The 22,593-nt window shown below is 46.9% G+C and overlaps 1 protein-coding gene across 3 annotated transcripts in view; it reads left to right on the top strand.

Moving 5' to 3' along the window:
• The window catches only part of RUNX1 (RUNX family transcription factor 1), a 263,065-nt gene that overhangs the window by 186,998 nt on the left and 53,474 nt on the right, over positions 1 to 22,593 (top strand). For all 3 annotated transcript variants that reach the window (XM_047796044.1, XM_047796053.1, XM_047796038.1), the window contains exon 6: positions 6,193 to 6,297. In XM_047796044.1, the coding sequence (XP_047652000.1) occupies positions 6,193 to 6,297 (105 nt within the window). The remainder of the gene's footprint in view (positions 1 to 6,192; positions 6,298 to 22,593) is intronic.

Below are 22,593 nucleotides of genomic sequence, written 5' to 3'. Positions count from 1 at the left end.
CAGGTGCTCTAGGATATGAACATTGCAAACCCGGGCACTTTGCACCCACGTGGTCACACACCCACATCGTCACCTTGGTTCAATCCAGAGAAACCGGGAAATGCTGTGCAACTTGAAGAATCTGTACCCTATTCAGAAATCTCGGAATAAATAATTATACGGTCTTACTGTCAAAAGTAGTGTCAAGTGTTTGGGTAAGGAAATGGATGAGGAGCAAAAGCATGCATTTTGGCCATTAGGTTTGTTCCGGTGGAAAAGTGAGAAACATAAATTAAAGATACTTTGTGAAAAATACCCCCAATTCAGCCCTCTCCCAGAATCCGAGCGTTCGTAAATGTTAATGCCTGGTTATCTGTGATCCAAATTCGACCCGGCAGAAATTTCATGGCAAGCGGAGACATCTTCCTGCAATACCTCGGAATCTTTTGGGATTTCCAGAATCTGCAAAGAGCAAAACTTGCGCCTCCACTGGCTTTCTTGGTTTTCAAAAGCTGCATTTTTTTTTTCTTTGAGTTTTCCTGTCTCGCTCTCGGGGTGTTCAAAGTGTGTGCTCACACCCTGTTTCTCTGTGGAGATGCAGGGATGAGTGAAAAATGTCGCGATTGCATTTCCTAAGCAGTGTGACCCCCTCAGCAGATGATCTGCCGCGTGTATGGCCTGCCCTTGCGTGACAAAGGGCAAGTTTCACATCCCATTGAAACTGGCCCCAAAAGGAGAAGATGTTCATGGGTCCAAACCTTCACCAAGGAGAGCGACTGAAACAGAGCTGGTGGCCAAGGAACCAATGCAGGCGGCTTGGCTGCCCATGAAGCAAACCTAGGGAGGGACGATCACAAGAGGACAGAGAGAGAGGCTGCCCCTCCGACAGCCGTGTCCTCAAGAACGTTGCCATGACGGGACGAGGCCCAAACGTCTAAAGATGTGATTCCACCGCCAGGTACAAAAAGATCCCGAGTCACCTTTTGACCTTCCATTCCTCTCCCCACCCTTGCCCTTGGAGAGCAGGGCACTCGGTTTGCAGCAATCCTGAGGTTTCGCCACTTCCCAGATGTGGTAAGGAAGTGGCGTGGGTGCCCCAGGCCCTTGCGGAACTGCAGTGTCCAGCCACGGCTTTATGAGACCACAGCTGGCTGCCAGAGTCCACCAGCCGTGGGGCCTCAGAGAGCCCGCACCTGGGGCGTCGCCTTGGAGAGTATGTCATGGCAGCAAATGCCCAGGAAGACTCGCCCATGACCTTCTTCCCAACTAAATAAAGCAGTTAGTACTTTGCCCTGGCATTTGAATGAACACACTGGCATCCAGGGGGCAACGCAGGCTAGGGGAGGGAGAGGGACAGGGCTTGTTTAGAAAGTGGATCAGCCAATTGCGGTTGTGCTTTATTACAAAGGCTGCCAGCTGGTGGGGCAGGAGTGACCTTGAACTTGAAGTTCAGGTGGACCATGCAGTTTCTTGAGCAGTCTTTCAGCCCCCTTCTGCTGCCTGCCTGCTGCCCTCCGCACTCTGCCTGGGTTTGCTGGAATTCCTGGAGAAGAGGGCATGGGTCTGGTAGAGTGCCACGGTCGGAACGCTAAGGTTCACCTCGCCTCCCACCGTCAGACCTCAACCACCAGCCCCACCTCACAGGATTGCCCACAACTCTAGTCTTTGTGGAATCATGTTTGTCCCATCTTTAATGATAATTAAACTGATATTTCCTGATGCATTATTTCATTTTTGACTTGCATAACAACACTATGAGATGGAAGGACTGTTATCCTTATTTTATAGATGATGAAGCTGAGGCCCCCCCAGAGAGGTTAAATCACTCCCCCAAGCTGGCACAGCTGGCAAGGGGCAGAGCTGGGATTCGAACTCAGGCAGGTTGGTCTCAGGGTCCTTTGCACCTCCACGGGATCGTATAATCGAGTTCTTCTTGTCTTTTGCTGCTTCCAGGCTTAAGTCAAGACAACGCTCACCTCCTCGATTGTTTCTTTCTGGCTTCTTCTTCAGTGCTTCCCTGGCCAGAACTCAGGGTGCTGTTTGTGAGGTTTCGATGCCCCCCTTTCCTTAGCTCCCCGCCCCCGCCCCTTGACTCCTCCCTGGGGCTTCGCTGTGACCCTCAAGAGCCCAGACCTACAGCCTTTCAGCAGCACAGCCAGGATCACCTCTGCCTGTCCCATGACTGCAGGGAGGCCAAGCCCAGGGCTGCAGGAAGGCGTCCAGACCCTCCAGGCCAGGACCTGCACAGGCCACGTGTGTGACCATCGGTCCTCTCTAGGGCAGCCCTATCTCCCGGCCCTGCATTTGGTCCCGGTTCGGGTGGTGGTCATGTTACAGAGCCGGTCTGACCTTTGCCCTCCTCGGTCGTCTTATTAGCCTGGCTACCGTTTGCTGAGAAAAACACTTGAGAGGCTTTCACTCTCCACACCCACGCACTTAAAATACCAGGCCCATAGGTCATTTTAATGAGGGAATTTGGCTAATAATATGTCTGGTCTGGGTGCAGTTACCACCTCTGCCCGCGCTGGCCAAGAAGCGCAGTGTCTCTTGGGGGATGAGCAGGGTGTGACTGGGCGTGGTGTGGGCGTGGCCTGGCGTCGGGTATGGTGGTGGGCAGAGCGTGGAGACTGGAACTCCAAGGGTCTGATGTGCCCACTGGCTGGCTGTGTCCCCTGGCTGGCTGTGCCCAGGTGTCAAGTCCAGTGCTAGGTCTGCTCAGAAGAATACAAGGAAGTGATAGGCAGCGTTTTCCTGGAGTGAAAAAATGTCACACACACACACACCTGTGAGCAAAATGTCATCACTTATTACCTCTGTCTATGAGGTAATAAGCAGATGTCCTGGTGCCCAAAGCTGTAAACAAGAGCCCATTGTCCCCAGAATACCTCTACCTTCCTGAACCACGTTGCTGTGGCCAAAATGCCCCACCTAGTAGCTTTTGCTGGACAGGCACTTCTTGACTGCACATAAAATGATGGACTTAACATAGTAGAATTATAATTACAAGCAACAATTTCACAAATATTCACTTTGGTTGAATTTCCTTCCCAATGCAGTAGGCCAGTCTGTGGTTAACCAGGGGGTGGCATTAAACACCAGGAGCCCAAATTCAGCTTAATAAGAAACTGCTTTTGATCTATAACCCAGGCTTACAATTAGCTGTTGAGTACAGCTTGGCTACATTAGCATCCCCAGGACTATTTTCCCTTTTGGGGGCAGTGGCAGAGCAGAGAAAAGGTACCATGAGTCTGGATTCCTGGTGCGGGTGCCACTGAGTTTAACGGTAGAGATTTAGGACCTCTTGACAAAAATGTGAAGCACAAAGCTGAGAGATCTGGGTTTCCCGTATATCTGAGCTGTGTGACTTTGGACAAACCACTCACCCTCTCTGAGCCTTAACTTTGCTACCTATTAATCAAGGACAATAGAATCTATCTTGCTTACGTCATGAGACTGTTGTGAGGACCAAATAAAATAGTATGTGGCAAAGTGTTTGAAAGTCATAAGTTCTACACAGACCAAAAAATGCCAACACTGTGCAGGCAGTGATTCTTTGTTGCATTTAGGGAATTAAGAATAGGATGGTTGTGGAGTTCCCATTGTGGTGCAGTGAAAACGAATCCAAGTAGGAACCATGAGGTTGCAGGTTTGATCCCTGGCCTTGCTCCATGGGTTAAGGACCCAGCGTTGCCGTGAGCTGTAGTGTAGGTCGCAGACGTGGCTCAAATCTGGCATTGCTGTGGTTGTGGCATAGGCAAACAGCTGTAGCTCTGATTCGACCCCTGGCCTGGGAACTTCCATATGTCATGGGTGCGGCACTAAAAAGCAAAAAAGAATAGGATGATTGTAAACTTATGGTTACCAAAGGCAGAAGCAGCAGGGAGGGACAAATTAGGAATTTGGGATTAACAGATACACACTACTGTGTATAAAACAACGAGGACCTCCCTACCGATAGCATAGGGAACTACATTCAATATCTTGCAATAACCTATAATAACGGAATGACTTTGCTGTACACCTGAAACGAACACAACATTGTAAATCAACTATACTGCAATAATTTTTTTTTAATTTAAAATACAAGAATAGGATGGCCACAGGCATGCCACCACAAGAGTAGGATCATTTCAGAGGTTGAACCCACAGGTGCCTTGAGAGCAATTGTCATTTGTAGGGCCAAGACTGGAACTCTTCTGACAGTTGGTGTTTGTGCTGGGTTGGAGCATGTTCCCTAAAAAGTCATGTCCGTAGGTGACCTCAGAAGGTAACGTTATTTAAAAACAGGGGCTTTGCAGTTGTAATTTCAGGTAAGCCCTGAATCCAATGACTGGTGTCCTTGTAAGGGAAGGAAGATTGGAGAGAGAGGACAGAGGGAGACGGAGGCCACATGAGGAAGGAGGCTGAAGTGGGAGGGATGCTGCCACAAACCAAGGGATGCCAGGGAGTCCCGGCGACCACGGGAAGCTGGGGTGAGGCCAGGAGGGATTCTTCTCTAGAGGAGGCACAGCCCCGTGGACACCTCAGTTTGGGGCTTCTAGCTTCCAGAACTGGGAGACTATACATTCCAGTTGTTTTAAGCCACCCAGTTTGTGAATTTGCTACGGCAGCCCCAGGAAGGAAATACAGTGTTTTCATGGAATCTCTGAAATGCTGAAGCCACAGGGAGCAGGGCAGGCCCACAGGGCAGGCTGTCACCTCCACGTGGAGATGGGTGCCCTGTTGCACCTCAGAAGATAAAATCAGGGTTAAAAGGGGCATTGCAGGTGTCCCCTAACCACCACCACCCCTTTTTGCAGACCAGGACACTGAGAATTGGAGAGGCCACATGTTTGTGCAGGAACCTAAATCTTCTAACTCTCTTGAAAGAAGTGCTGTGCCCTGTCCCCAAAGCACACGCATGCGCACATGGCGGCACATACACACACATCTTGGAATATCATGTCCCAGATGCTGTTTTAATGGTTTTACTCCTATGAACTCATTTAACCTTTCCCCAAATTCTGTAAGGTAGGAAAAGTTGTATGTACCCAACTTGCAGGTAACGACACTGAGGCACAGGGAGTACTAGTGACTTGCCAAAAATCAGCCAGCCACAACTCAAACCCAGAATTCATCCCCTGGACCACTTAGCCAAGAAGATATGCTTTTAAATAACAAATATATTTATAAACGAATATTAATACTTTTATTGTAAATTATGTATTTTAGAACAATTTTTAAGAATTTTTAAAAGCATTGCTCTAGACATATGCAATGGCAATGAACTCACACTTTGTAATTACGTATCAAACACTCAGATGGAAATCCATGTGCCTATTTATGCTAAAGTTGCCATTGTATCTCAGTCTGTCAGTTACATATCCTTAAATCCATTTATTGACTGTAAATTTTGTCTGGCCAGTCTCATGAGTACTGACAATAACATCTGGCATTTCAAAATAATATTTAAAATCAGCTCGCAGGAGTTCCCCTTGTGGCTCAGCAGTAATGAAACCGGCTAGTATTCACAAGGACATGGGTTTGATCCCTGGCCTCACTCAGTGTGTTAAGGGTTCAGCGTTGCCACAAGCTGCAGCGTAGTCTGCAGATGCAGCTCAGATCTGGCGCTGCTGTGGCTGAGGTGTAGGCCGGCAGCTGCAGCTCCCGTTCAGCCCCTTACCTGGGAACCTCCATATGCCTCGGGTGTGGCCCTAAAAAGGAAAAAAAAAAAAAAATCAACCAGCAATTCGTATTTTTAAAATACAGAGAGGACAATTCTAATTTAGCCTCTCTTCCAACTTCAGAATTCTGTCTTTCCTAACCTTTGGAGGTACCGACAGCTTTGGAGGGGGAAGACAGAAATAGTTTCTTTTACTGCTTTTGCTCTGAGTTTATTAAAAGGGAGGTGTGGAGAGCTGCCTGTCTGCTCCTCGGTTCCTGGAGTCTTGACCTCCAAGGAAACAAATCTGAATCTCTCTTGACCCTGGGTTATTAATGACTAAACAGAAGCCACGTGACCAAGGGAAGTGTCACATCTAGACAACGTAGGTGGACATTCCTGAAGCAAAGCTGGACTCAAGGGAGTCGTGGAAAAACCAGTAACATGTGCTGAAGTACAGCTGCCTTTCCAGTTCGAGGGCTGGAAACGTAAATGAAGTTTGAATTCCCCAGCAGAGATGTCCAGGGCATCGATCGCCTCATTCTTTCTCGCTCTCTTTTGTGTTCCAACAGGGAAAAGCTTCACTCTGACAATCACCGTCTTCACAAACCCACCGCAAGTCGCCACCTACCACAGAGCCATCAAAATCACAGTGGATGGACCTCGTGAACCTCGAAGTAAGTGGGCCCCCCTCGGGGCTGGCACCCCCTCCCAGCTGGTACCCTCAGGCATCAGGGATGATGTCTCGGAATCCTTGTGTTCCACCCACACCACTCAAATGTGGCGAAAACCTCTGCCTGAGGGGAATGCTAGGCCCGTGCAGGAAGGAAGAATTTTCCTTCTGACCCTCACTCCTCCAAGTTGTCTCTGAGCACCAGGCTCTTTTTCTGAAGCATCTTCTTAGAGGGCAGAAGGACATCAGGCGGACTCAAGGGCATGTTAGAATCATTTCGGGGCTGCATGGGACTAAACATCAAATACGTGGTAAAGTTCACCGGAAGACTGGCCAGGGCAGAGTGGCCAAAAAGAGGCTGGAGGGTCAGAGTGGATCACAAGGGGCTGATGACCATCTGAGCCGGTCTTTTATTCATTTGTGAAGGCCAGAGATGAAAGCTATGAAAATGACCCCTTTCTTTTTGGGGCAGACGTCAAAATCGTATTGCAGGATTGTTTAAAACAGAGGATGGGCGGGGGGGGGGGGGGGGGGGGGGGCGGGGAGAGGCGTGCCTGGGGGGGAAACCAGTAAATATAGAAAGATGGTACCAAAAAAAGAGCTCCTGTGAGGAAAGCTTTTTTCAAAGGGAGTGGGGTTGTTTAGTCTGCAGAAAAATGACTTCACGGTGACTTAAGGACTATCTTTGAGTAAACACAAGAGTAACACCCTTTTCCAGAACCACACCCTTCCCTGGGATAGAGGCTGGGTTATAGTTCCAGGTCTCTGGAGCTGCCTGGAGCCCCACCCAACATCTGCAAGCCTCCTAACCATATGGGGTCCCCGGGGAAAATTTGTACGCTCCCTTCTCGGGATGGGGGAGGGGGGGAGGGTGTCAAAAGCAAGACTTTCCTACTCGGCCAGGAAGTTGAGATGGCAGGATGTCAGATGATAGAATGAAGTGGTGAAGAAATTGGGTTCTGGGGCCAACAAGCAGAGTTCTGGTTGAGGCGCGCCAGCCTTCAGAAGTTAGGAAGCCTCTCTGCACCTCAGTTTCCTCATCTGTAAAATAGGGGTAATAATGAGAGCTCCTTTAGAAGCTTGAAGGAGACAATGCTGTGTACCTGGCCCAGAAAATGAACTCAGGAAATGCCAGTGATCCCCAGGAGGGCCTCCCTGCCTGTGTCTCTGGCTGTGGCCCCCCCCCCCAACCCGCCCCCAGGCCAGTCCTCCAGAGGACCTGCCCAGGACAGTGCTGCCTGTGGGGACCCTAAGGTCACCCCTGGGGTGTGGCTCCCCGTGGGGCATCCTGTAAGCACCGCAGCTTGGGGCGGAGTTTCCTGTAGTCCTGGCCACAGCCTCATAGCACCTTGATCACCTGCCAGAACCATCCAGGGTGCTGCCTCAACCTTCCTGATAGCCCAGAGTGGGTGGAGACCCGCAGAAAACCACTGCACCCACCAGGGACAGCCCCCCAGGATGTGACTTTCCATCACCATCTCCTTGGTGCATTTGCCTGCTCTAGGACTCCCGTTATTTCTGATCTCATCGCCCCCTTCTCAGCTTTTTCTCTTTAAGCCCCAGGGGATGTTGTGGCTGTGCCAGACTCAGGAAACCCTGGGACTTAGTAGCGTCCCCTGATTCCAGTTTGCGTGTGAAAGGCAAACCACAGGCTCAGAACCACACGATTACAACCAAACTCAACTTCAGAGGTTCCCAAAGTGGGAACCGCAGACTAGCGACCCTGCATTGGACAGAATAGACACGCCACGAAGGTGCCCACAGAGGCCCAAACAGGCCCAGATTGCAACAGGCACGGGGTTGGGGGGCAGGCAGTTGGGAGGGGTAAGGAAGTGGACCTTGAGGGTAATTAAACTCGAGAAAGCCTCACTCAGGTGGCAGTAGAATCCTTGTCTTTAAAAATAGAAAGGGGGGAGTTCCCATCGTGGTGCAGCGGAAACAAATCTGACTAGGAACCATGAGGTTTTGGGTTCCATCCCTGACCTCGCTCAGTGGGTTAAGGATCTGGTGTTGCTGTGAGCTGTGGTGTAGGTTGCAGATGCAGCTTGGATCCTGCATCACTGCAGCTCTGGCATAGCCTGGTAGCTACAGCTCTGATTAGACCCCTAGCCTGAGAACCTCCATATGCTGCTGGTTCGGCCCTAGAAAAGACAAAAAAAAATAGAAACAGGGAAGTGGGGAGGGGCAAGAGTGGGGGAGGTTAAGAGGTACAAACTGCTGTGTATGAAATAAATAAGATGCAAGGATAAGGATATATAGTGCAACTCGGGGAATATAAACAACATTTTATAATGACTCTCAATGGAACATCCCCTTTAAAAATTCTGAACCGCTATGTTGTACGCCTGAAACTTATATAATATTGTGCATCAGCTATACCTCAACTTTTAAAAATTTTACATAAAAACCAGAAACAGCAGCCATTTCTAGGACAGTTCAAATGCACACCTGCCAGGAGGAAGCAGCTTAAACCAGAGGACTCCTCCATATACCTCCTTCTGCTATTTTCTCATGCATAAGAAAAGGCGGTTTTTGCCCCACTGCCAATATTTCCTGTAACATTCAAAGAACTAACCAGGTGGTTGAGCTTCAGAAAACAAATGACGGCCGCTCAGACTCTTAAGAACCAGCGGTCAGAGGGAGAAATTATGCGATTGTAATGGCCTGCCTGTCTATACAGTTGACTCTAGTTCCTGCTGTTTTATAACTTAAGAAAACAGTTGTTATTGAGAAGAGCTCTTTGAGCAGACTAGGTTTGCTCTGAAGAGGCACCCGTTTTTGCAGCGTCTTTCCTGCCAAATGGAATCTGGACGTGTAGGGAAAAATTAAATTAAAAATCACATTAAATTACATAAGTATGATCGAAAGAGGTTATTACAGACGCAGGTAGACAATCTCAGTTTCGCAAAGGACTTGGGGGAAAAATGTCATATGTGCACTCAAGTCTTGCTGACTTTTCTATTCACTTTCTAAAGCCAGGCGGGCCTTTCCTGTGCTGTTTTCTTATTATTACCTGAACATCTTAATTCAAGGTTCAAGGTGGGAACTACTTCTTTTTGATGCAAATCTGCTCACAGCCACTTTTTTAAATTCAGAGCATTTTATTGTATTTATAGTTGTACAGCCGTCATCACAGCTAATGTTTTTTGGTTTTGGGGGTTGTTTTTGTTTTTATTCACACCCATGGCATATGGAGGTTCCCAGGCTGGGGGTCCAATCGGAGCTACAGCTGCTGGCCTACCCCACAGCTACAGTAACGCAGGATCTGAGCCCCGTCTTCGACCTACACCACAGCTCATGGCAACGCTAGATCCTTTACCCACTGAGCGAGGCCAGGGATCGAACCCACAACCTCATGGTTCCTGGTCGGATTCGTTTCCGCTGCGCCACAACGGGCACTCCGCACAAGCTGATTTTAGAACATTTTCCTCCCCCACAGCCACTTTTTTTTAAAAGAGAAAGTTCACAGAATTTTTCTCCCAGCTTTATTGAAATATAAATAAGAACCTTGTGTAAGTTTAAGGTTTACGACATGATTGTTTGATATACGTCTCTATATATGAAACAATCACCTCAGTAAGATTAGTTAACACATCCATCACCTCACATAGTGACGATTGCTTATGTTGAGAACTTTTAAGATCTACCCTCTTAGCGGTTTCCAAACATTCGATGCTGTATTGTTAACTATAGGCCATGCTGACATGAGGTCCCCAGGACTTTTTCATCTTATAAGTGGAAGTTTGTACCCTTTGACCCATTTCTCCCACTCCCAAACCCTGGGAATCATCAGTCTACTCTGTTTCTGTGAGTTTGGGGGGTGGGGGATTACATGCCACATAGAAGTGAGATCATACCCTATTGTCTGTCTCTGTTTGGCATATTTCACTTACCATAATGCCCTCAAAGTCCATCCGTGTTCTTGCAAATGGTATAGGGCAGAATTTCTTTTTTATGCCTGTATTATATTCCTGTGTGTGTGCAGGTACACACATCACATTTTTTTATTCATTATTTTTTTTTGTCTTTTTCCATTTTATTTTATGTTTGTTTGTTTTAATGATTTTTTTTCCATTATAGCTGGTTTACAGTGTTCTTCTTTATTCATTATTTGTTGATAGATACTTTGGTTGTTTCCACGTCTTGACTATTGTGACTACTTCTGTCTAAGGCAACTTTAAGAGAGGTTACGGCATGTAAATCAGTATACCCAGTGTCAGAGCTATGGATTAATAAGACCTCCCAGGTCCCTTCTATCATTATTATGGTGCTATGAATTCTGGGTGATTCTGGCAAATGGTCCCAGCATCGCCAAGTCCAGTAGTTTTGTAAAGTTTTCTTTGGAAAAGAAAAGGAAGCTGAGAGCCTTCAGGACTAATTACCTTATCAATAAGGGAATACAGCCCCAGAGAAATGAAATGATCTGCCTAGAGTGGAAAGAAATAGTTGGTGATGGAGCCAGAATTAGAATCAGGAGCCTCTGATGCCCAGTCCTGTACTCTTATTCATCCATCTGTCCGCCTGTCCATCTATCTGTGCGTTCACCTCTCTGTCACACCATGCCATCTGCACATCACCTGTTCTAACCTCTCTGACTTGGCCTCAGTAGCCCTGTTTTTGAAACAAGGTGTTGGCTTGTATGACCTCTCAGATCTGTCCCAGCTCTAAGGTTCTCTAAAAAGGGAAATTGTCAGCACCTGATTGCAGGCATAGGCGCCTGCAACTTAAACCATTTGTGCAAAGACTAAAGGAAAACTTATCCAGCCTGCCTGCTAGGTAATTAGGGACAAAGAATTAAGAAACATGCCACAGCTAGTCTGCTGGCCAGGCCGATAGGATAACTTGACATTTCCCAACCCGTTTCCTGGTTTTCAGTGGTGAAGTTGTAGCAAAAAGTGTATTCCAAGGCGAATTAAACATGTTGTTCATTTCCGATGATTATTCGCCCTTTTACAGTCACTGACCCCGCCACTGAATGAGTCAAACCTTCTTTTCCCACATTCCACCGATCGTTTTTTATTTCCCAGACCCATAGAGAAATTATTAATCATTGAAAAATTAAATGTATTATGGAGAAAGAACGCCATCAGAAGGTATCTTCTGCTGGGATCAGCCCTTGCAAGCAGCAGTGAGGGCTCTGTCTTCAGTCGGTAGGCTCATCAGCATATTAAAAGATAGTCTTCTCTTTAAGCGAGGAAGAGAGAGTGAAAAGGAGTTTTCAAGACACGGATATTTGAGAGTTGTTTTTATGTATATTTTAAAAGCTATTGCAGGGGATCTAATGCAAAAGTCCAGCATGCAGCCCATGTGTCTGTACCATGAGAATATTGAGATACGAAAACATGTTCTCTGCAGATATTTCACGAAATAATTTGAATACGTGAGTGAACTCAACACAGGGGTTGGGGGTGAGGGAGATGTCTTGCTAGTGAGGGGTCGAGGAGCGTGAACAGTGGGTACCCTAACTACTGACCCAGTGGCGGGGGCTGGGGCGGGGTGTTCTGGTGGTATGGACTGTGGACTGGACAGCCATCGATGTCACGAGCCATCACCTGTCTGGCCAGGTGTCCATTACATCTAGAACATTGGGTAACCTAATTAAAAACTGAAAAGGTTCATAAAACAAATATTGGCCATTTCTGGGACAACTTCTGCCCTCGGGGTTTATTTAAGGCGCCCTTCACAGTAACTGTTATGCCTGAGCTCTTGGGATTCAGACTAACGGGGAGCTAGGTAGAGCTGTTACGTAAAAACTTTGGCATCTGCTACTTTCTGGTGCCCTAGCCTTCCGGCAACCAAACTATTTTTTTATGGGGACGGAGAGCAAAAATAAATCAGCTGGAGGGCTTGACTCCCCATCATTCAGTTGGTTCGTTAAGGACTCTGTTGAGACTACATCACACGAATATAACTTCCTTCTGTGATTTCGAATGTCAAGAGCAAACCTAGATTCTGTTTAGAGAGAGAAGAAACAGGATCTTGGTTTACGGCGAGAATGTTTCCAGTGCATGAAAGGCACTTGGCGATAAGAGACCTAAAAATACTTGAAATCAAGTTTATCCAGAAGCCTATGGGATGAGAGGAAATGTTGACAGAGTGCTCTGGTGATTCGCTAATATCCAGTCCTCCTTAATCATACAAACGCCTAATACGAATAACACGGAACACTTAGTGCTTATTGTTGGCCCAACAGCCTTCAAAGTACTTCGCATACCTTGATTGATATAATCTTTGCAAGATCTGGTGAGAAAATTGACACAAAGAGAAACCCAGGCCCTTGCCCAAGGTCACACCGTTAAGCGAGCCAGAACTGAAAAGAAGCGGTCCAGGCACTGCCACCCACAGACGCCAAAGTCTGTTTTAAAGACCTATACCAAATGCCACTTGAGCTTTTCTGTATTGAAATTTCTGTCCAGATATTTTTTATTTAGAGGGTTTGTCAATAAAATTCTGGTTCAAGTACAGTCTTCTTTGAGAAAGCAGCATTTCCTAGCCTGGGCAGTCAGCCTTTTTGTACCTACAGGATGGAATCCCTGTTTTCCCCAGGGCAGGGCTGCAGTGAAGTACACCAGCCACACTGTCACAAGTGTCCGTGAGTGTCCCCAAGGCCGGCTTGGGGACCTGGCATCAGTGGAGGCCTGACGTAGGCATGGCACACAACATAAACCCCTCCCTCCAGTGATAGCAGGAAAGATGAGGAATATGACAAAAATGACCACCACACGAGCCATCCAAGTCCAGTTCTGCCTTCGGCAAAGAGCTTTCTAGAGGGCACACATGCTCGACGTGCAGCCTGCTGGGAGGTTGCAAACTGGCATCATTCTTTGCTCCTGATGGTTAGTGGCACGCCAGGCAGTCTTCTCAATCTATGATCTCAGGATTGGTGAGACACAGTGAGACCACAACCACCGCGTCCCTGGGACCGGCTTCAAGCAGGTCCTCCAAGCAATGCGTGGTGATCTCCATAGCTGTTTTTCCTTGCATCCTTCAAATGTCAGGTTTGGACTTCAGTCTGTGAGTCCCCCCCAAAGAAGAGGAAAGAATTCTTTCTTCCTTCTCCCCCACATGCAAGGTAGGAGGCACAGGATCAAAGACGAACAATATCCTGCTTACTTATCTTCCTTGCCCAACCCCCCAGCCACTGTTACAGGCAATTAATTTAGCGCTAGGATGAACATTCTGGGGTGACTTCCTCTGGTACTATAATCCCCACTGTACTAAGTTCCCCAACTACCTGATGACTTGGCAAAAGCAGTTTTTAAAGCGGTAATGATCCTGCCTCAATGCTTGGTAAGTCCTGCCAATGACTTTGAGAATGTCTTTCTGGTTATCAAGCTCAGTAGCATCTCACTAGACCGAGAGGACTTTATATACATAAAGATTTCCCCAAACCTTGAGTTTTCAGTGGGCTTATCCATGCCAAGGTCTGAAAGTCCCTGGATGAATGGAGGTGTTGAATCCTCAAGGGAGTAAGTTTCTGCCCTGGAAACAGTGATAGGGAACCTCATTAGCCCATGGAGACCTCTTGGTAACTACCCCTGTCTTATGTAGAAGTCATTGAGATGGTTAGATGACATTTTGTACTGCTACAGAAAGAAGGAAAAAAAATTCCTTCCAGGTACCCATCAGTGAGAACCTAAATGATCTCAGTACCTCTCAGACTAACGTAGTGAGCAAGGGGGAGAAGACACATGGACTGAATCTTTTTTGTTGTTGTTGTTGTTGTTGTTGTTGTTGTTGTTGTTTGGCTGTGCCCACAGCATGTGAAAGTTCCCGGGCCAAAGATCAAATGGAGGCACAGCAATGATAATGCCAGGTCCTTAACCAGCAGGCCACCAGGGAACTCCCTGGAATGAAATTTTTTTTTTTTTTTTTTTGCTTTTTAGGGCCACATCCACAGAATATGGAGGTTCCCAGTATGGGGTCTAATCAGAGCTACAGTTGCTGGCCTACGCTACAGCCACAGCAAAGCCAGATCCAGGCTGCGTCTTCGACCTACACCACAGATCATGGCAACACTGGATCTTTAACCCACTGAGTGAGGCCAGGGATCGAACCTGAAACCTCATGGTTCCTTGTTGGATTCATTTTTGCTGCGCCATGACAGAAACTCTTAGAATGAATCTTAAACCATGAATATCTTTTTCCATCTGAACCATTGCAACCCCATATCACTATTTTAAATGTTACACCAGGAGTTCCCATTGTGTCTCAGCAGTAATGGACCCATGAAGATGAGGGTTCGATTCCTGGCCTCGCTCAGTGGGTTAAGGATCTGGCGTTGCTGTAACCTGTGGTACAGGTAACAGACACTGCTCAGATCTGGCGTTACCGTGGCTATGGTGAAGGCCAGCAGCTATAGCTCTGATTTGGCCGCTAGCCTGGGAACTTCCATATGCCTCAGGTGCGGCCCTAAAAAGACAAAAATAAAATAAAATAAAAAATAAATTGAGATCAAGATCTAAACATATCATGATCCTTGTTAGAATTTAGTGTATGAAGGGCTAAAAGAAAAAAACCAAAATCCCATCTGCATTTAGGCTTCCGTTTCTTAATCTTAAAACATGTAAAAAGGTTTCTGGATCCTGAATTGGGGCACCTGGGTTTCACACTGGCGCCACCAGGCCAGTGGGTGTGAACTTGGGCAATTATCTTAAGTACTTTCTCCTCACTTTCCTCTTCTGTCCAACCAGGCCATGGGATGAGATAATCTCTGAATTAGCTCCCACTGAAGGGGTGACAAAATATCATTAGCAAAAGAGCCATAGGTGTCATGTAGGCTGGCAGTTGTAGCTCTGATTCGACCCCTAGCCTGGGAACCTCCATATACCTTGGGGTGCGGCCCTAAGAGGCAAACAAAACAAAACAAACAAAAAAAAAGAGCTGTAGGGAGATCCCACTGTGGTGCAGTGGGTTAAGAATCCAGCATCCGAGCTTCAGCATATGTCACAGCTGCGGCTCAAATTCAGTCCCTGGCCAGGGAACTTGCATGTGCCACCGGTGGAGCCATAAACGAAAAGGAAAACACAGCTGTAGGCTCCCCACAAACAGTGCCCCTTAGAGGCTGACCCGCGTGGGCCTCCTTCCCTGAAGGACACTGGCCTTCATCACAGTAGACAACCATATATATATACACCCAGGTCCTACCTTCGATGTCATTTTTTGCTGTAATTTTTTGAAAAGGTTTTTATCATCTGGTGTTGAAACCATAATTTCCTGCGGCTCTGATTTCGCTGCCATCAACACAGTGATTACCATCAGGTTGAGATCCCGTTTTGGCACTTGCTGACTGTGTGGGGTGACCCTACCTGGGGGAGGGGGAGGGGCTGAGCCTCCATAAAACAAGGACAGCAGCTGTACCAGCCTCATGGGGGCAGGGTGGGGGGCGGGGGTCAGGGAGCCTGAATGCGCCAGCCTGGGTAGAACATTTTAAACCAATGCCTGGCACACAGTCAATATTCAGAAGCTGGCACAATTATTTGCCTTTAGTCTTGGAATCCTTTGGAAACGAGAAAAAGAAAACGCTAAACAAAAAAGATTTGTGATTCCTGAGTTTAAAAATTCATGAAGTCGCCATCATGTTTCATTTTTTTAGATACTTAATTAAACATTTATATCTTTTGATTTTTTTTTCCGTTTTTCTTTTGTATTTAGACACAGTAAAATTTCTTTTCTGGCCTTTTTAGGCACCCTTGAAACACTCTGAGGACTGTTCCCAAGTCCTTTGTGGGTAAATGCCTTTGCCCCCAAAGGCTGAACTTTGTGGAGAACTTGGGGAAAAATCCTCCATCTTTCTGTAACATTGACAACAGGTGTTTGGGGTCTAGCACGCGGGTCCTTTCAGATGTAAGCGTGACACAGTTTGGGAGAGGCTTTTCCTTACTGTTCTAGAAAACGCACATGAAATGTGCCAGAGCCTCTTGGGGTCCAAATTCTTGCAGCAAATACAACTCACCTTCGCGGGGGTGGAGAGAAGGGGCCTGGACTGGTCAGCCACAGCTAAGCTTTGTGGGCATAGAAAACACTCAGCCACTCTGAGTTCCTAAACCAATGTGACTTTCTAGATTTGTCCTGAGTTTTTGAATTTTTTGTTTGCTAGGTGTTTGGTGGGGTGTTTCTTCATTCCCCCCAAGACATTCAATGGCTCATTTCAGCAACAGAGTGGCTCTACCTTACACCATCGGAGACCCTTCTGGGCATGTGCAGCATCTCTGCTGCCGGAGCCCCTTGTGACCTGATCAAACAGCCTCTATCCTGGGATGGTTGGGAAGTGGCTCTGCTGAGGTCCATGCCACCATCTAGCTGCACTATGAGATGCACCTAAGCCATGGTGTTGGAACCATGGGGGCAGCGTGAAAAGGTGGGCCCCATCCTGGCCTGAAGTGGGCACCCGCGCACAGCTTGTGCATAGACTGGTTGCTATGGCTCATTACCATGCATCGGTTTCTCGGCTTTGGGGTGGACCTAGAATTTTTTTTCAGACCCTATCACCTTCCACTTTTCATAAAAAAAAAAAAAAATCAAGTTTCAAAAAGGCTTAGTTTTTTGTTTTTGTTTTTGTTTTTTCCTGTAAGCCATGTAGCTATGAAAGGCTTTAGTAAGAATTGGATCCAGTGTGTCCCACCTTTGCAACAGATCTCTGTTTAAGTTTGTTTGGGCTAGCTTGCAATTTCTGTCTTCTCGAATTCCTTCCATGTCTTTTCCTTTATAGATGAGTTGTTTTAAAGGTTTGCTTTTTTGCTATGAAAAGTTAACTGTAAAGAAGGGGCAAATTAGGTATAATCTATCACTGGGCATTACAACTGTATTATCAGACACATCACAAACCCTGACATGGGATGTGAAATGGCAAAGTGCCTTGTTCATGCTCTGAGTTGTATGTGGTATGCTTATAGCGAGTTCTTTGTGCTTGTAAGTCATGCATTGTCACTGGGAAAATTCCCGATAGCCAAGCCAAATATTCTGGCTATACATGTGTAGATGAAAGCCAAGGTAAAAAAAAAACGCTTAAGTACCTAAAGCAAAGTTCTTTTCTGTTTGCCTTTTTTTTTTAAGGAACACAGTTGAATTAATCTGCCAACTCCCTAGACCCTTATAAAGTAAGTTAATGGCAATACATTACTTTGGAACTTCCACGATTTACATATACTCAGGTTCCATTAAAGCAAGTATTGACTAAAACCCAGCCGGTTATTGAATCTTTCCATGTACTTTCATACACTGAAATGTCAAACATTTGAGATTCCATTTATTTGTTTTTGTTTTTGTTTTTGTTCACCATGGCTTAGAAGTCAGCCTTCTGGTCATTTGAGATTAAAAAGTAAATATTTGAAATAACTAAGCTGTAAAGAACTATATACATTTACGTTTCTTTTTAGATTTGTTCCTGGTATTGCCTTATTTTTACTTACTTCTGAAGTCATTTTATGATATTTCCAATTCACTCATTTTAAAAGGATGGACAGGGAGTTTGGGGTTCGTAGATGCAAACTATTACATTTAGAATGGATAAGCAATGAGGTCCTACTGTAGCACAGGGAACTCTATGTAACCTCTTAGGATAGAACGTGATGGAAGATAATATGAAAAAAATGTATATAGATGTATGACCGGGTCACTATGCTGTACAGCAGAAATTGGCACAACACTGTAAGTCAACTATACTTTAATAATAATTTTTAAAAAGCGCTAGGGAGAAATACCCATAGTGATATCATTCCGTTCATCTCTGGCACTGCTGACAGGGCATAGCCTGAGTTTGAGAAATGAAGCAGAGAGCTGAGCCCGGGGGAGTGAGAGTGGAGTTTGGAGCTGAGCCAACCTGGCCTCACTACTTGCTTTTTCATAGCTGTGCCTGCGTGCGTCTGCTTCCCCACCTGTAGAATGGGCTTATGACACCTGCCTTGCTGAGGGATATGAGGATTAAATGAGCCTGCCTGAGAGGCAGACTGGAGCACTAGTAGGCAGCCCAGGTAGAGGTGGCTGCCTCTCACCCAGGATCAGACGAAGGCTTGGCAAGCTCAGCCTCCTCAGATATGACACCAGGAAGTCGATGTCCCCATCTTGAGGTGTTCTTGTGCTGACTGAATAAAGTCACCTGTGGTTGACTGCATGGTACTTGGCAAGAGGGGATCCTTAAATACCAGCTGTTATTAAATTACAGGCTCTGGACACAGGTCCCCCTTCCTCATCCCATAACCCTGACCAGGGGAAGCCACTGGAATTCTACCCAAGTGAGGACCAAATACTTGCCATTGCCAAGTTATTTTTCTTTAAATCCTGGCAGTTTGGATGCTTACAATAAGAGCTTTTTTTCTGTTTTTCTTTCCACCGTTCCTATTATTAACCTGAACTACTGAATTACTGCACCAGCATCCCTACATAACTCCTCACTGAAGCAAAGCCAAGTTCATCATATTGCCTCAGTAGGAGGTGGTCTTTTTCCAAATACGGATTTTATCAAAATGTAGTTGCTTCCTAACGGAACATAAGCCCTCACACCGCTGTGTGACCTGCCATGACTCTTAGCATCTAGAAGCTTCCATGAGTCATCAATAAGGTGGAGATAATTATATGCGCACTAATTCATAGGGTAGCTTTGGATGAATTGTGATGATAGATTCCGAGGTGCTTTGTAAACAGTCTAACTGATGATAGGAATATATAGATATGTAATTAGATCATAGGAAAACAATAATAGAAAATGTTATTACTGTTTGTGGGTGCTATACAAAAATCTCAGGGGTCTTTTTCTGGTTTCTTGAAGGTACGTTTTATCTCCCTGTCGTCCAGGGCTGGTGAAAAGGAAACTGTAGAGAAAAAAATAGAGACATTTAAATCAAGCCCCACTGTGAATCCGAACTTTTAGAAACTTTTTTTGCCATTAGAATATCTTAGTATTTTCTTTTCTGCTATTACCCACGTTTAGGTGTCCTGGCCACCAAAAAAGGCAGCCTTGACAGTGAAGAGAGCTGAGTTTTATTTTAATATCTATTTATTTTCCAAAACCAAACACAGTTTATCCTTTGCCGCTCTATTATTTCATTTTCTTTACATCAAAGGCTTGGAGAGGGTTGCAAAGATTGTCCTACAACTGGCTGAGTCCTTATTCTGGTTTAACCTTTTTTTTCACCCTTGGCTTTGTGTGTGTATATATATACAAAGTATACAAATATATATACAAAATACATACATATGCTGCCCGCTGAGATTTCTGGATTAGATCGCAGGGAAGTGAAACATGACACACTTGAGCCTTCCTGCCAGTTTCCCAGGAGGAGTCAAAACCTGCAAATGCTCCGAGGTGAGGACCTTGCAAGGCTCCAGAGGCTGGCTTGCTGTCCTGTTCACTTGCTGACATGCTGCTTGGAGCCGCTTGGGAGGAGAAACTCTGTTCTGCTCCTTGGGTGATTCAGCCGGTCTCAAGATAAATAGGGAGAAGGAACTGGAAACTGCTGAAATTTGAGTCTCTAGGGCTGGGCCGTTCTTGGGAGCAGCTCTGTTGAGCTGTAAGAGGAATCCTGAGCCCTGGGCAAGGGAGAGGCGAGAGGCGGCCGCGTGGAAAGACCGCTGGGAGCGGGGAGTGGGGAGCCGGCCGGCTGGCTCTGCAAAGCTCAGCAGCCCACATCCCCTCTCCAGGCCTCTATTTCCTCATCGGCTAAACAAGAGAAAGAGAGGATTTGATGGTTTTAAGATCCTTATCGGCTTCTAAAAGTAAGGAGTGATAGCTGAAGTTGCACCCTCCGTGCATCATTTAACCCAGAGAGGGAGAGCCTGGGCCTTGCAGTGAGCCCACCAACCTGGGGATGTGGAGACAGAGCCAGGATAAGGGCCAGGTGGAGGAGGAGAGAGGGTGCAGCTGCTCACACCCCAAGCAGGAGAAAGAAATGGCTAAAGGTCCACGCAGAGTGACATGCCATAGAAAGGTGAACTCAGCCTAATCTGATTTCCCATGACTTTGGCATCCCTCAAAAAGAAAGAAACAAACAAACAAAGAAAAAAAAAATCCTTATACCCACAAAGTGCTCGGTTGTGCAAGCCAGCATGGCTGACTTCCTGAATCTGGCCAGCCAGAGACCTTGGTGTTAATTCCTCAGCCGACGCAGAAAGATGGTTTGAGTCCTGTTGACTTCATTGTTGGATGTTTCTGAGTGAGGCTGCCTCCCCCTTTTGCCTCCTCAAAGTATTATGGGCTGTTCTTCATTACCTGCCCTACCTATCTTCACAATCTAGCCGCAAACAGCTTTGGTTGACCACACCACTTCCCTATTGAAAGTTAATACTGTTTGACTCATTCTGTGTTACTAACCTGAAGCCAAAGAAAACAAGCCAGAGAATAACCGGCTTGTATGGAGCTTGGAAAGCTCTCAGAGGCCCTGCTTTCAAAATCCTATACAGTAGCTTTACTATATCTCTCTGCTGCAGCTGCAAAGAAAATGAAGGAAGCAGAAGTGGTTTAAAAAAAAAAAAAAAAGGTTGGGGGTGGGGAAGAGAAGGGGTCGGGGGGGACTCAGGCTAGGAAAAGACAGCATAAATCTGCAGTTGACAAGGACCATCTCTCTAGGAGTGGAGGTTATGCTTTGACAGACCAGAATGTTCATACAGAACAGAGACTGTTGGGGGAGTTAAAAGGAGAGAAAGTTCAAAAAAGTTCCTTTTATGGAGTTCCCGTTGTGGCGCAGCGGGAACAAATCCAACTAGGAACCATGAGGTTGCAGGTTCAATCCCTGGCCTCGCTCAGTGGGTTAAAGAGCCAGTGTTGCTGTGAGCTGTGGGAGGTCGCAGACATGGCGGGGATTCCGCGTTGCTGTGGCTGTGGTGTAGGCTGGCAGCTGTAGCTCTGATTGGATCCCTAGCCTGGGAACCTCCATATGTTGCAGGTGCGGCCCTTAAAAAATAAAAGAATAAAAAAAATTCCTTTTGGTGGAAAAGGCAGTTCACCTGTCACACTTGTAGCAGAGCAGAGCTGGGCAGCTGGTCCCACCGAGCCAGGCCTCCCGAGGCAGAGTCCCAGGGGACAGGGACAGACAGAAAGAGGAAGGCCTCTTGCTTTCCAGTCTGGCTGGGAGAATGGTGCTGGGGTTTTCGAGGAAAGTGTTGACAGCCTTCTTGTCCTTCATACCTGGCTCAGATGTAGTCACTGAGGTGAACAGGGGTCACTTGTGTCTTGGAATAAATAGAACGTTCCCTCCCAACATTACCTGACAAGCCGTGGGGCCAGCGTTTTCATCGCTGCATGCTGGCTCTCTGGGAGTCCCAAACTGCCACTGCCCATTCAAATGACTGGTGAGGCAGATCCCCTTCCCCACAAAATGCACCTTCTCAGCTGTGTGTGGATAGAAGTTACCTTGAGTGAGGCCATCTTCCACCCACCAATCTGCAAGCCTTCCTCTGGACGGTGTGAGGTAGGGACAATGACGTGCTAAAAACAGCTTCTAGTTACTCTTGGCTTTCTCACCAGCAAGTGTTCGGGAGCTGTGAGTGGCCACGGGATCACTGTCCTTTTGTGCCAGCCAAGGCCTGCTTAGCCGCTTATGAGAGGATGTTGATTCAGACTTTGGCTGGCTCTTTGGTCCCCTGCTGACTTGAGGCTGGCCCAGAATTCAATGGGCATCTGTGACATGAGAGGAGGTAGGAATCAGATGCTGCCTCCTCTGCTGCTGGGAAAGCCCCTGGGGCCCAAGAGGAGGGCTTTGAGGAAGAGGGGGAAATTTTCCTCAGCCTTTCTTAAAAACACCGGGGAATGGAGCTCATCCCGCGTGCTGCTGGTTGTATATGTAAGTCTAGCCCAGGAAAGGCATTTATTTGCTTGTGTATTCATCTATCACTCATTCATTCACCCAGCATTGACCGGGGCACCAACCCAGCTTCCGGGGGGCCCTCAGTTTACCGCAGCCCTGTCTGTACAAACTCAGGACCTCTGCCTTTTGTGCATGGCGATGCTGGTACACAAGGGGAGTGGAGACACACGGGGGCATCAGAAGGCCTGGGGGGAGAGCGGGAGCCCCCAGGCAGCATGAAGAAGCAAGGGGAGCCTGGGGACATGTGGGATGGTGTTCTCCTTTCCCCAGTCCCTGCCAGTCCACCAGGGCTAGCACTGCGGCTTGACTCCAAAGCCAAGTCAAGGCCAGAGGGAGGAGTTTCCGCTGTGGCACAGTGGGTTAAGAAACTGACTGCAGGGAGTTCCCATTGTGGCTCATCAGGTTATGAACCCAACTAGTATCCATGAGGATGCAGGTTCAATTCCTGGCCTCACTCAATGTCTTAAGGACACAGCGTTGTCAAGAGCTGTGGTGTAGGT

The sequence above is a fragment of the Phacochoerus africanus genome, chromosome 1 (assembly GCF_016906955.1).
Source record: "Phacochoerus africanus isolate WHEZ1 chromosome 1, ROS_Pafr_v1, whole genome shotgun sequence".
Taxonomy (NCBI): domain Eukaryota; kingdom Metazoa; phylum Chordata; class Mammalia; order Artiodactyla; family Suidae; genus Phacochoerus; species Phacochoerus africanus.
The sequence above is the reverse complement of the archived record's forward strand: the minus strand, read 5'-3'. Positions and strand labels throughout refer to the sequence as shown.